The sequence below is a fragment of the Xyrauchen texanus genome, chromosome 26 (genome assembly GCF_025860055.1).
Source record: "Xyrauchen texanus isolate HMW12.3.18 chromosome 26, RBS_HiC_50CHRs, whole genome shotgun sequence".
NCBI classification, from domain to species: Eukaryota; Metazoa; Chordata; class Actinopteri; order Cypriniformes; family Catostomidae; genus Xyrauchen; species Xyrauchen texanus.
The window spans coordinates 10212507-10228103 of NC_068301.1; the positions used below are offsets into that span (position 1 = coordinate 10212507).

General features: G+C 36.0%; 2 protein-coding genes across 2 annotated transcripts in view; both read right to left on the bottom strand.

The window, feature by feature from the left end:
* LOC127619604 (rho guanine nucleotide exchange factor 2-like) overlaps window positions 1-3672 on the bottom strand; it is a 67234-nt gene extending 63562 nt beyond the window's left edge. Inside the window, exon 1 of the mRNA XM_052092503.1 lies at window positions 3479-3672. The gene's annotated coding sequence lies outside the window, so the exon portion shown is untranslated. The remainder of the gene's footprint in view (window positions 1-3478) is intronic.
* Window positions 3673-4097: 425 nt separating this feature from the next.
* The window catches only part of LOC127619605 (death-associated protein kinase 2-like), a 29269-nt gene continuing 17769 nt past the window's right edge, over window positions 4098-15597 (bottom strand). Inside the window, exons 7-12 of the mRNA XM_052092505.1 lie at window positions 12263-12289; window positions 11577-11729; window positions 10384-10429; window positions 10200-10289; window positions 8481-8567; window positions 4098-7073 (exon numbers count right to left, since the gene is read on the bottom strand). Of these exons, the coding sequence (XP_051948465.1) occupies window positions 6993-7073; window positions 8481-8567; window positions 10200-10289; window positions 10384-10429; window positions 11577-11729; window positions 12263-12289 (484 nt within the window). The 3' untranslated portion in view covers window positions 4098-6992. The remainder of the gene's footprint in view (window positions 7074-8480; window positions 8568-10199; window positions 10290-10383; window positions 10430-11576; window positions 11730-12262; window positions 12290-15597) is intronic.

Below are 15597 nucleotides of genomic sequence, written 5' to 3' on the forward strand. Positions count from 1 at the left end.
AGTATTGTACTATATAACAGGATTAAGTATTTAAAATACAAAATATTAGTAACTGTATTATAATTTAAATAGTTGGTAATCAGAATACAGTTACATTCAAAAAGTATTTTGAAGAGATTACTTTACATTTTATTGTCATTTGTTTTATTTTATATTTTGACATTTCAGTTGGAAAACATTTATTAATGTAAATGATACAATCCAAGGAGTATTTGAAAAGCGGTGAGACACTTTCTTATGATGTGTTACATAAATACAAGTTCATCCTGTTGTGAGCGAAAAGGTGGATATGACATAATTGAGGAACTTTCTGTTTGGAACAGGAGTTTCTACAGCTAAAAAAAATTATTTAGAAACGCTTTGACAGATGAAACATAAATCCAATAAATACACGATTACATGCCTTGTCGATGTTTTTATGCCGTTAGGGTATTTTTACAAAAATTGCTAACCAATGTAGCCTTTAACTTCGTACAGAAAACTACAAATAATATATTTTCTGCTTAGTTCTATGAACAGAATCCACATACAATCAGAAAATAATGTCACCGTGTACTACACACTGTGGGGTTTTGAAGTTTGGAGTAGCAAAAATATTCAACCTTGTGTAACTTGTCATGTGAACATTTAGCTTTATGCTAAGCTAAAATGCTATTTCTTGCCTTAACATGCATCTGTTTTCAGGCGTGATTATATTTTATAATGAATTATACAACTAACTTTTTTTTCTGTAGTAAGACTTTTGATATTAGCACAAAGATGAACTGCAAAAATCTTAGAATACAGAATTCTAGTATTCTAAGATTAGTGTAGTGACTCAGTCAATCTGCAATACAGTTGCCTTCGCATCTGAGACCGTCAATCCATGCATCTTATCATGTGGCTTGATCACAGGTGTGTTTTCACGCTATTCTCTGCAGCATCCAAGCATAACACACCAGCACTATGGTCCTAATAAAGTGCCCAGCTTGGTCTTCTGCTGTTGTAGCCCATCCGTCTCAAGGTTCGACTTGTTGTGCATTCTGAGAAGCTATTTTGTTTACAACAATTGTACAGAGTGGTTATCTGAGTTACCGTAGTCTTTCTGTCAGCTCAAACCAATCTGGCTATTCTCCGTTGACCTCTCTAATCAAGAAGGTTTTTCCATCTGCAGAACTGCCGCTCACTGTATATTTTGAAATGTAAATCCCAGGAGATCAGCAGTTACAGAAATACTCAAACCAGCCCGTCTAGTACCAACAATCATGCCAAGTTCGAAATCACTGAGATCTTATTTTTTCCCCATTCTGATGGTTGATGTGAACATCAACTGAAGCTCATGACCCATCGCTGCATGATTTTATGCACTGCACTTCTGCCACTCGATTGGCTAATTAGATAATCACATGAATAAGTAGATGTACAGATGGTCCTAATAAAGTGCTCAGTGAGTGTATGTGGAATTTTGGATATAGTGGCAAAACTTTACAGACTTATATGGTTATCAAATTAATAGAAAAACTGGAGTTTAAAAATACATCTCATTTAGTTTTTCTTCATCTTCACTGTCTGTGCCATCTTCCTCCCATCTCACATGAAGTGACCACCCCCCTCATCACCTTATGTGCTGTCAGCCACCTAGTGACTATAAACATGCCCCACCTTTTGTTTCACCCCCATTCTATTTCTCTGTTCTTCCCTTTCTTATTCGCTGTGAAGAAGGCCGCATGTAGCTTCAGAGGGGGGTTCTGAGTAATACAGAACACTTTAGCATGCTGAACAACTCTAACTAATGACTAGATTACTGTCTGCCGAGGTTAAGGATTGCCTGTAAAGTCAGACTCATGAAACACACAAGACCTCAAAAACCATAAATATATCACATCAAATCGAAACCACCTCAAGTATCACTTTAAGGTCACTGGAGCAAGGAACATTGAAATGTCAAAAGATCAAAAACACTTACTATTACACAATCAGATTGACGGTTCCTGAGAAACACATTTTTAGATATTTACGCTAGTAAGATTTAAAGGAATATTCCGGGTTCAATACAAGTTAAGCTCAATCGACAGCATATGTGGCATAATGTTGATTACCACAAACAAAGCCCCACATTTTTTTAAAGCAAATATCGAGGATACAATGAAGCACTTACAATGGAACAGCCTATTTTTGGAGGTTTTAAAAGCAGAAATGTGAAGCATACCATTTTATACAAACACTTAAATTAATTCTTCAGTAAAAAATTATGAATTATTTGAGCTGTAAATTTGTTTAAATCGTCTTTTTTACAGTTGTGTGATTTTGAAGTTGTAAAATTGGATATAGCTTTACACAGAAAAATGTAGTAAGCGATTTTATCATGCTAAAATCATGTTAACATGCATATTGTTTATGTCTAGTGGCTATACTTTTGAAACAGTGAGTATTTTAATGTTTACGGATTGGACCCATTTACTTCCATTGTAAGTGCCTCACTGTAACCCAACTTATGACTCCAACTCTCAAGGCAGGAAAATAAATGAAGTATATTGCAATTAAGTAAATTAAAAGAAAAACATATAGTTTATCCCACTACAGAGATAATATTCACAAGAGCCTTGGTTATTAGGCCTATTATTTGTAACTAGGAACCTTATCTCTGTCTCTTTACAAGCTACATCTATCTGTCACTACCATCTCCCCAACAAGAAATGATTGATCCTGGCTTAGATGTAAAGTATATTATGTTTTATGTGCCATTTTCACCCCATAACCTCTGCTTTTCCTGGTTCAATCCTCTTTGCTAATTCTCTTACACTCTTTTCTCTGTCTCCATGAAGTCATGTTTTTAAGCAGCTCTCCATGGGCAAGAAAACCAGCAGGCCCTCACAAAGGTCTCAGGTAGCACAGGGGCCCCTGGAGATTTACAGATATAAGGACAGACACAAAGCGCTTTCTCTCTAACACTCAATTACACATTCTCAACATCCAAACAGTATTTCCTACTCCTAATCCCCTTTCTTCACTCTAAACTGATGTCATTGTTTCGCCTTGTCTGTCCGAAAGAATACAGAAAGGGTTGCGCGCGCGCGCACGCATACACGCTTGATTAAGTATCCACATAGAGAGTAACTGAATACATCTAAAGTGTACTGATACTGTAAAAAACATAAATCAAAACCGACAACCCTAGAACATAAAAACTGATAAAATTATTTGTTTCAGTGAATTGAGAAAAAAAAAAGTTTCGGGTACGTAGTGATACATTTTCACGTCGGCTTATTGGTCGTAGATGGTGGAGGTCTGAGGAAGAAACTATAATGACACTTAAAGTGTGTTAAAGAACCGGCATCATTCTGTTCCTAGTTTCATGACTAATAATTGGAGCATATTCCCGTTAATGTTTCATTTAGATATTATTATCGGTCCTAAACACAACCGTTAAGTGTTCCCACATAAAAACAAGCAAACAAACAAACAAACAAAAACAGCTTGGCATATCTTTGAAGCTTACCTGTCCGTTGTGATGTCCGGTTTGTAAATAATCCTCACGTATTTTCGTTAGTTTAATTTCCCTTGGAGTTTCTTGTAGTTTTATCTATCTTTAAAACCTTTGAAAACCCCCTTGCTGTGGTTACTTCCGCCGGGCGGCGTGGAAAACATTTAAGTCATAACATTCCCGGACAAACTCTTGTAAAGTACATTCTGCGCTCGTACGCCTGGAATCAGTGTGCGCGCTCCCGTGGCCTCTGCTCTTAGCAGGGCAATCGCCACGCCCACATGAATAAGAACACTGTTATGTCCAGATGTTTTGCGCTGGACAGCGTATTTATAATTATATGAACACTCCAAATGTGTCTGTCTGTCTGACTAAATATCTATCTATCTATCTATCTATCTATCTATAAATCTGTCTGTCAGAAAAGAAGTACAACATACTGTATATGCTGTAATAAAACAAATGTGATCAGGAGGAATTAATTAAATAGATTGCTTTTAATTTACACCAAACGCAACGTCAAACAAAACAAGGACAGACAATAAAAATAACAAATATTACAGGGGAAAATGCATGCATAAAATTACATATATATATATATATATATATATATATATATATATATATATATATATATATATATATATAAACGTCCCTTTTTAGGACACTGTATTTTAAAGATAATTTTGTAAAAATCTAAATTTTTACAGATCTTTATTGTAAAGGGTTTAAGCAATGTTTTCCATGCTGTTTCAATGAACCATAAACAATTAATGAACATGCACATGTGGAACGGTCGTTAAGACATTAACAGCTTACAGATGGTATGCAATTATGGTCTCAGTTACAAAAACTTAGGACACTAAACAGACCTTTCTACTGACTCTGAAAAACACCAAAATAAAAATGCCCAGGGTCCCTGCTCATCTGCGTGAATGTGCCTTAGGCATGCTGCATGGAGGCATGAGGACTGCAGATGTGGCCAGGGCAATAAATTGCAATATCCATACTGTGAGATATTTAGACAGCGCTTCAGGGAGACAGGAAGGACACCTGATCGTCCTCGTAGTGGCAGACCACGTGTAACAACACCTGCACAGGATCAGTACATCCGAATATCACACCTGCGGGACAGGTACAGGATGGCAACAACTGCCTGAGTTACACCAGGAACACACAATCCCTCCATCAGTGCTCAGACTGTCCGCAATAGGATGAGAGAGGCTGGACTGAGGGCTTGCAGGCCTTTGTAAGGCAGGTCCTTACCAGACATCACCAGCAACAATCTCACCTATGGGCACAAACCCACCTTCACTGGACTTGAAAGGACTGGCAAAAACTGCTCTAGTCACATGTCTTTGAAACTTGTTCAGTTTATGTCTTAGTTTTTGAATCTTTTTATGTTCATACAAATATTTACACAGGTTAAGTTTGCTGAAAATAAAAGCAGTTGAAAGTGAGAGGATGTTTCTTTTTTGCTGAGTTTATATAAATATATACAAATTACATAAAACACAACAAGTCATGAAACAAGCACAAATGCACTGAATTCAACAACACGCACATACTGATCTGAGATGTATTGAGGGCCTTCCCTCATTCTGACGAAACATTGTATGAAATCACATTTACTAATCTGACATGCACCACTTTAAAAACAATAATAATAAGGTAATATAAAAAACATGAATTAAAACTGTAGTCTATTGACTGATTCCACTTTATATTAAGTGTCTAACTACTATGTACTAACATTAAAATACATACAATACAAAGTACTTATTGTGTAAGAAAAAGTCTCACAAGATTCACATTTGCTGCTACTGAGGTTGAGGTATGGGTAGGTTTAGGATTAGTGGTAATGTTAACAGTGTAATAGCAGATGTAATTACATGCAGGTACTTTAAATGTATGTACAATGCTGCAACAACACATGTGTGAACATAACAAGTACATTGTATGAAATGCTTAATTACATAGTTGCAAAAACACGTAATATAAAGTTGATCCCATTGGCTATTTTGATAAATTGAATTGTAATATTAAATATTACAGCAAAGCCTGTTTTAACGTAAACATAATTTGTTACATAACGCACATTAACATTCTTATATGTCAGGTATATTATTCAAAATATATAATATATGATATAACAATATACAACAGACAATTGTGCGATACTCACATTACAAGTTCAACAAGTGAAAGAGAGTAAGAGGGTAAAATGTAATGTTTGGATAATGGAAGACTTCTCTATCTGAACAGTGTTTACAGACCTATAAGGAAGACCAGTATCCTTTGAAAAATACTCACTTCTATTTGAGATATTTCTTTTTCTCACCAAAAATATTGTTAGGCACTATATATATATATATAAAAAAAGGTAATATACTTTTTAGCAACCCTGACAGTAAAGGACACAAATAGTGTCTAGATGCCTTCAAGTTCAAGCATTATTACATAAAACTCAAAATTGCATCAATGTCGCCATTCAAGTACATTTAAACTGACACTTCGAACGAAATCTCTGTTAGATTATATAGACTATATGAGTAAAGTTGTATATATGAGTAATATGTTATCATAACAGGTCAAAAGCAAAGAATTTACAACTGCTGTTTGTAAGTGTCATAAATTAACTTACTGAAGACGGCAACTAGAGAGTAAACTTTCAGGCACACCATTTTTTTTTAATATAAAATAAAATAAAAATACTATCAGTACTAGCACTAAAGAATATTTGGTTACAAAGCATTCACAGCAATACATGAACTACAATTCAGCCAAACAGATTAAAAATGCAACTGGTTCTCACAAAGTCTTTAAAATGAAATACATTTTGTAGTTGTACATTATATGAGGCAGTATAAAGCAGATTGGTGTAAATTGTAGGGATTAGTTTGTGGTCTCTGGTAGTCTGATCCAGGATGGGAGAAAATGCATTGGTTTGCATCATGTTTTTGAGACGATATGAAGGTTAAGGCACTCAGCCCAGAAGCCTGACTAAAAAAGACTCAACTGTTTAAGTCCTCTCTTACAATTTGTGTTATGTGTGTTTCTTGACATAAACATAAAAGCAGTAATAAAATCTCACCATGTGGCATGTTGACTTTGTTACAGTCGAACCATAAAAAAGAAACAGTAAAACACCAAATTGGATCCCAGCTAAATAAGTTTCTTTAAATGTTAGAGGAGAATTTTGAATGTTGCAGGTACAACCTTCAAGAGAATTGACACTCCTATCCACAGTATCAGGCAGAAGCATCACAAAGTCTGTTGGAGGTAGAACTCTAATAACATGCTTGCATATTAGTTTGAAGAGTGCCACGATGATCTCATGGCCCAATCCTTCTTTAAAGTCACCCACTGTACCTGGATTTGTAGCTGGTTGTTGGGCAATCGCAGGTTCAAGGCCTCGGATGAAGGAAGAGCTTGAATTGCTGATTAAGTGCGCTCTCTCGCCCTCTGTATGCGGCACAGAGCACTACAGCAGATGCGTGTAGTTTTTATCTCCCTCAACCGGCGAGTTTTATGAATTGCTACTAAGACGCCGGTGTAACAGCGAGGCAGGTTTTGAAACTGAGTCCTCCTGATCGCTCTCACAGTCCCTCTGATCGAAAAATAGCAGAAAGATAAAGGAAATTACACTGTGAACACTCAGACAAAGTGTCTACGGTAGTATATGAAACCATCAAGTAATTTGATGGAACTATTTAGAAAAAAACGTATTCACAGTAGCGCCATCTTTGATTCGAAGCTGTGAGTAATAGAATTGCCGTCTCTTCAATGATATGCACTGTATAAAGCTGTGAAAAAAGTCTTATATACTCAAATTTCTTGGAAATATGTTTTTTTCCCCCCAGTGCTTCGTCAACGGAAGATCCAAAAACACGTTAAACAACTTTATAACACATTGAAGAGACTATATTAATCTCACTCACAGTCTCGTCATTCCCGACAAAAATGAATGATGGCACTGCTGTGAATTAATTTTTTATTTTTTTTTTGCTAAAGATTGCATTTGGGACATATTGTCTGTACCACAGAAAATTAATTTCCATAATTTGTTGAAACAAATAAAAATGGGTTATTTGAGCAGTAAAGTTGGAACTATGGCTGAGTTCAGATTTGCATACATACTACTCATTGTATTTCTGCCATAGACACATGACAGAAGTAGTAAGAGTAGTATGGTTAGTATGGCATTCCGAACTGTAAAGGTACACTCAGTAACTTTTGTTTTGTGTCATCTTGGACTTGGACAACTTGGATGCAATATTTAAAATCAATAGTTTTCAGTTTCAGATGCCATTGTAGAAATGTAGTATTCATAGTCAGCCATGATTACTTTATTCAGTGAGTGAAAGTGTTAACTAACAGGATGGTTACTGAGATTAAGCTTGTGGCATTCGGCTGGTCATGTGATTCTAACATGGCCGCCCCCATGTGCGTAACCTCTCCATGAAGAATGAAACCGCTTTTATAAGGTTACTGATATGACTGGAGTCTTTATTTTAATGTGAGTGGTCATGATTTTCTACATATATTGCAAAATTAAATTCATGTCTTTAGGAGTTCAACTTTTTTAATGAGGAAAAAATTACTGAGTGCACCTTTAAGGCGGATGAACACTTTATGGACTTTACGTATGTAAACAGCACTTTGTCTGTCTGATATCCTTGCACATATAATGCGAAAGGGACCAATTCTACCAACTTTACATGTCCCTAACAGGGGTTGAATGGATCTAACTTTTCACATGCAAGGTTATTAAGCAATTGTTTCACACTAAAGTCACACAACAATGAATAATTGTAAGGTCTTGGTTTTATCAGTGTAGTGCCTTGCCCTTAGACTTCCATTTTAAGATAACTGCTGTTAATGCATTTTTGCAAAATTTTCTGAAGTAACCATTAGCAGGCCACAGATGCTCTCAATAAAATAACTTGTATTCAAGTATTTCATAAAATGCTCCGTATAGTGATAGAATGTTCTTTTAGGTAAAATATATTCCTACCAGTTCTTGTTGTTCGGAACCACGGGCCTTACACAGTAACTGCATTCGAGAAAATCGATTACAGGCCGAAACCATGTTAAAGGACATCTTAAGTGTGAGGCGAGAAGATAAACAACATTTGCACAATTAATATTTTAAACATTTACACAATATGCACAGTAAAAGGCAAACTGAGAGAGACAAGAGGGTATTGTATTAGGCTAACAAAACATACTCAATTGTTGCTAATGGACATCAGGTGTCTCTATTTACACTGGCGGACAAAATTTTGGAATAATGTACAGATTTTGCTGTTTCGGAAGAGAATTTTTTCTTTAACTCACCAAAGTGGCATTCAACTGATCACAAAGTATTGTCAGGACATTACTGATGTAAAAACAGCACCATCACTATTTGAAAAAAGTCATTTTTGTTCAAATCTACACAGACCCCATTTCCAGCAGCCATCACTCCAACACATTATCCTTGAGTAATCGTGCTAAATTGCTAATTTGGTACTAGAAAATCACTTGCCATTATATTAAACAAAGTTGAAAGCTATTTAGTTTGTTAAATGAAGCTTAACATTGTCTTTGTGTTTGTTTTTGAGTTGCCACAGAATGCTGAAAAACTGAAGATTCGATACAAAGGTGTACACTACAGTCTTCAAAGACAAAGCACAACTGGCTCTAACAAGGACAGAAAGAGATGTGGAAGACCAGATGTACAACTAAACAAGAGGATAAGTACATCAGAGTCTCTAGTTTGAGAAATAGACGCCTCACATGTCCTCAGCTGACAGCTTCATTGAATTCTACCTGCTCAAAACCAGTTTCATGTACAACAGTAAAGAGAAGACTCAGGGAAGCATTGCAAAGAAAAAGTCACTTTTGAAACAGAAAAATAAAAATAAAAGGTTAGAGTGGGCAAAAAAACACAGTCATTGGACAACAGGTAATTGGAAAAGAGTGTTATGGATCTTAACCCCATTGAGATTTTATGGAATCAGCTAGATTGTAAGGTGCGTGAGAAGTGCCCAACAAGACAGTCACTTCTAAGACAAGTGCTACAGGAAGTGTGGGGTGAAATGTCACCTGAGTATCTGAACAAACTGACAGCTAGAATGATAAGGATCTGCTAAGCTGTCATTGCTGCACGTGGAGGATTTTTTGATGTGAACTCTGAAGTAGTTTAAGGAGTTAGTATAAAAAACATTCTTTCAATTTGTAACAGTAATTTTTCACAATATTAATGTCCTGACTATATATTGTGATCAGATTGCCACTTTGGTGAATAAAATTACCAATTTCTTCCCATAAGAGCAAAATCTGTACATTATTCCAAACATCTGGCCGCCAGTGTAATCATAGGTCGGTTAGGAAAGTGAGTCATCGCTGTTGAGTTAGTAACTGGTTAGTACACTTAAAAATGACATTATGCAAAAAAACTGAGTGCCAATTAAAGTAAAAATATACTGAATATAAAAATAAAATTTTAAAATAAAGAATATGCAAACTGGTTTATTATGGTATAAGCATTTAAAGGTGGGGCAGATTGAGGGAGAAAGACAGAGACAGAAATACAGAGCAAAATGCTACTGTAGACAGTCATAGACAGAGAAAGTTAGGAGTATCATTAGGTTTATGAGCATTAGGTGTCTATATACTTCAGTCAAAAGAAAGTTAACCTGACCATGCTGACACAACCCACAGTGGCAACAATTAACACACAAACACCAACCTTCCATTTCCTCTTCGCATTGAACTTCTTAAAGTTCTTAATGTTGATGGAGGAGCGGTTCCTTTTGGCCATTTGAGTTCTATTGAGAGGCTACAAGAGAAATGAAGGCAGAAAACAATTACTAAAATGATCTTATAAGAGGCTAACAATAGAAAAGGACAAATAATTAGTTAATGCGACTCACCTTAATCCAGGGGTGAATGAGGCATTCATCGGCTGTCATCCTTTCACTAGATAAATGCACAAAAGTATATATATAAAGAGTTAAATAACCCCCAATAATGATTAATTATAAAAAATTAAATGACTTAGATTAAATAAACATTCAAAAGGCTGTTTGACACTAAAATAAAATGTGTATTATATTACAAAAGCACTGTAATAATGCGCAAAAAAATTCATTGTATTTTTAATAGGGAAAAGTTAAATCATATAAATTAGTTCAAATAAATTAACTTTCACTGACACATTTTAAGTAACCTGAATTGTTGTATTGTTTTGAGTTGAATTAACTTTTCTCTTAAGATTTACAGGAACATAAATGCAAAAGAAACTGGGCAGGAGATTTCTATTTGCAAGCATGCTTTGCATGGCACTCAACAGGGAGAGTAACACTTAAAATTAAGTGTTATACTATGTGTCTTAGTGCAATGAATGTAAAGGGGGAGACTTGTTAGGGTTTAAGGTTTTGTTGTGTTATTTAGAAGAGTTATTTGTTATGTTAAAGTTTTTGTGGGTTACCATATTGGTGAATAGTGGAGCTTGAATCTAGAGGCCCTTTCCCACCTATAGTCCCAGTACTTTCCCCTAAGTTACATTACTTCTGTGAGTCAGTGTGGAAAAGAGGAAAATCTCCACGGTTGTTCCGTTCTTCATAAGAGTTTTCATCTAGAAAGTAACTTAGGGGAAAGTACTGAGACTGTTGGTGGGAAAGGGACTCTAGACTCATGTTCCAAACTCTTAAGAGGAACAGAACAACTATGGAGACTTTTCCTCTTTTGCATTCTGACTGGAGCATATGGTCATTTTATATTCAGCTAAGGAGTTCAATTTAAATTTAAGTGCTATTAAAATGGAGTAGTTAGCTTACTCAGTTATTCAAGTTAAGAGCAATTAGCATGCATGTGTTATACAAAATCAAAATCTGAAAGTTCAATTAACTTCAAATTGGGAGTTTATTGACTTTAATCAATTGAGGTAACTAATTGACTAAACGTTCTGCAAGGGTTTACAGTGCGCCTCAGTGCAGAGAAACCTGAAAAACTCTACATATTAAAACAATCGCTAAGCACAAATTTTAAAACAAAAATGTATTTTATATAAATAATAATAATAAAATAATAAAATCCATAATAAGTGCTCCCTTAAGTTAGTTACCTTTGATCTTTAACTAGTAGTTTCAGGATGAAGTCTTTGGCCATGTTACTGGTTTGACTGAAGTAGTGAGGCTCAAACTTGTAGTTCATTGCCACGATGTTCCTCAGAGTCTCTTCATCTGTGTCCCCTTGGAATGGGGACAGACCACTCAAACTGATGGCATAAAATATACACAAATAAAATGACTTGGAAGCAAATATTGTGTTGCCTGGAGAACACTGCAGACATAAGCCCTTAGTAAACACTCAGTTGGTACATTTTTGTAAGGGCGGTTTAAATATTTCACCAACAAATGTTGAGTACAACATAAAATCATATAAATATAATTACGACTACTGTAATGTACTACTGTTTAAAAAAACAGTACCTTTAAATGAAATCTAGTGATTATACAATGTACAAAAAATATGAATGCCTCAGAAAGAGACCAATAACATTGTGTTGGGTATCTGCTCAACATCTTGCATACTACATTTTTGACATTCTTTATCTAATGCCATGGGGCCTGACCCATAAACTTGAGAAGGCACATTGCTTGTCAAAAGAGGTTTTGTTCCTGAGGTAATTTACTGCCAAGTTAAAATCTGAGAGCAGGAGCAGGACTTTTGGATAAGGGGTAGTTCTTAAAGGGTTTGACTTTCAGGAGTTTGATCTTATGGTGAGAGGAGCAAAGAAAGAATACTTACAGGATGTAGGTAATAACACCAATGCTCCTGAAAAAGACATCATAAGAATCACTTTTCATACAACTTTCCTGAAGCCACTTTTTGACTAATATATTTCCAAGACCTTTCCATTCATTTATGGCTATTAACATATTTTAATATAATTTTATAGAAACAGCTGAGGCAGATTCAATGTTTTGAATGAATACATTTGAACGATTATACTCATTAGTGTACAACTGTCTCCAATAAGATACTTGAAGGTCAGACTGACTGATGTCATCATATAAAACACTCACTCTCTCACAAAGAGCAATATCTAACCAGTGAAATAATTTGCTTTATGAGAAAATTAGGAATATGAATGTTTTCTCTTTTTTTCTAATTTCTAAGAATTTTCCAGCCTTGGAGATCATAAATTGTCTCGGGAATCGGGTCCAAGCAGGGGCAGACTGGCCAATCCAGGGCTGATTTATTTTCCCAGTCCGCCCCTTGGGCCAAGTCATCCATTTTATGTATCTTGTTAAATTAAGTCTTTTTAAGACTTTCTTGCAAATACTTTTCTTCAAAACTGATTTTAAGCATTTTTGCACAAGAGTTTAGATCAACATTCTGACTGGGACTTTGTCTGACTGACTCAAAAAATATTGTAACCTATTTTTAAGATTTATGCATTTCAATTTAATAACAAAATTCAATTAAGCAAGGCAAGGCAAGTTTATTTATATAGTACATTTCATACACAATGGCAATTCAAAGTGCTTTAAAAGAACAAAACAGAATAATTAAAATGAAAGAAAGACAAAAGCAAAATTATTCGGTGAAATCAATAAGTGCAGCACAATGCTCAGTCAGAATATGCACAGCTAAACAGATGTGTTTTCAGTCTGGATTTAAGTGTGGCTACTGTTGGGGCACATCAAATCTCTTCTGGAAGCTGTTTCCAGCTGCGGGTGGCATAATAGCTAAATGCGGTCTCACCTTGCGGTCTAACTGACTTGATCCTAATGATCTGAGAGGTCTGTTTATATTCAACAAGCATATCTGAAATGTATTTAGATCCTAGGCAATTGAGCGATTTTTAAACGAGTAATAGTACTTTAAAATCAATTCTAAATGTAACTGGAAGCCAGTGTAAAGACCTGAGGACTGGAGTAATATGCTCAGATTTTTTGGTTCGGGTGAGAATCCTGGCAGCAGCATTCTGAATGAGCTGCAGGCATCTAATGGATTTTTTGGAAGGCCAGTTATGAGTCCATTGCAGTAGTCCACCCTACTGGTGATGAATGCATGAACAAGCTTTGACTGGATACAAAACATCTAATTCTGGCTATATTTTGTTAAATGATTTAGTTATTGCTTTGATGTGACTACTGAAACTAAGATCGGACTCCAAAATGACACAAATATTTCTTACCCTTGGAGTCAAGGTATGTATTCACCTTTGGAATTGCACCATTGTTGCCAAATACAATTATCTCTGTCTTGTCATTGTTTAACTGAAGGAAGTTTTGGCATATCCAACTGTTAATTTCATCAATGCACTGGCACAGAGAGTCTATGGGGCTGTAGTCATTTGGCGATAGGGCTAGATAGATCTGGGTATCGTCCGCATAGCATGGTATGCAATTTGGTTATTTTTCATTATTTGGCCTAGTGGTAGCATATAGAGGTTGAACAGGAGAACTGAGCCTTATGGGATGTCCTGGATGTCCACTCAGATTCATATTTGCCTATGTTCACATAGTAACCCCTACCTTGTAGATATGACATGAACCATCTGAGGACCGTCCCAGAGAGCCCTACACAGTTTTCCAATATGTCTAGGAGAATGTTGAGGTCAACAGTGTCAAAAGCAGCACTGAGATCTAATAATACCAGCACTGATATTTTGCCTGAATCAGTATTTATTAATTTAGGATATTCATGAGCGCCTTCTCTGTGATATGATGCAGTCGGAAACCAGACTGTAAATTGTCCAAGTAGCCATTTGAGATTAATAATTTGTTCAGCTGATTGAAAACAACTTTTTCAATGATTCTGCCTTGAAGGAAGATTTGAAATTGGTCTGTAGTTGTTCAATATTGAGTTCTAGATTGTTCTTTTTAAGAAGGGGCTTGACAACTGCAGTTTTCAGGGACTTTGGACATGTGCCTGAAAGGAGTGATGCATTTACAATATCTAACAGATCTTTTTCCAGACAGTTAAAACACATTTTTGAAAAATATTGTGGGGAGTATGTCAAGACTGCAGGTTGAAGTTTTAAGATGCTGTACTATTTCATCCAGGGTTTTGCCATTCATTTCCTAAAAATCGAAATTTGTTGCATTTTCTGTCAGAGAGCATTTCACAGGCAACCAATGTTGGAGGGTTAGTTAGTCTCTCAACAGTAGTAAAAAGAGTGTGGGTGTTGTTTATATTGCTGTTAATAATGTTTGAGAAGAAGGTGTGCCTAGCTGTGCCAAATTCCAAATCGACAGCATAAAGGCTGTCTTTATAGATATTATAATGGACTTGAAGTTGTGTTTTCCACCACATTCGTTCTGCTATCCTGCATTTTCTTTTCATGTTTTTCACTGCTGTTGTGTCCTCTCATGTTGCAGGTTTTGTGAAGCCAAGTGTTTAGACATAGCAACCGAGAAAGAAAATGTGTTCCTCTGGCTGGGAGTGGTCCACTGATGAACGGCTGAACTTCCAATCTTTCAAGTGTTTCAAAGAGTTCTTTGAAATTCCTTTTAAGGAAGTCTGATTGCTCTTTCTGAATATCATTTCCCCATATATATATAATAACTCAATTCACAGTCTTATGATTCATCAGAATGTTCATAAGTTCCTTATTTACCACAGAGTTGCTCGGGGAATGCAGCAAGTGGTAGTAGCCCCACAACCAATGTTTCTGATAATGGTGTCCCCGACTATCAGAGTGCTGGGCTCAGCTGATCACATTTGGGGTTTCTTCCTCCACATTCATTTATGATTTTCAAGACATATAGGGGGTGGAAGAATACCAGAATTAGTTAGTCGAGTCATAACTGGAGTGGAAGATCCCAATGGTGCAATATGCGATGATTGTGATTGTCTGATATGTCGAGTACCTTCCTGTTTATGCCATTGGTTTTGGCTCTCAATTTCATCAGTCACTTTTGCCATCTGTTTTGCTTGGTTTTCTTAGCTCAGTACAGCCTGTCGAGGTTGGCAATACTGCAGGTAGTTTTGTTTCAAGAACTGTGATTTATTTTGTAGAAGTCTATGGCAGTTTGTGCAGCAAGTGGAGTTTGATCTGAAAGGAGGCATTTTCTGTCTCGTCTGTCTGTGTGAAGGCAGCTGCAGTTGTCCCTTCTCAGGCATGTAAACTG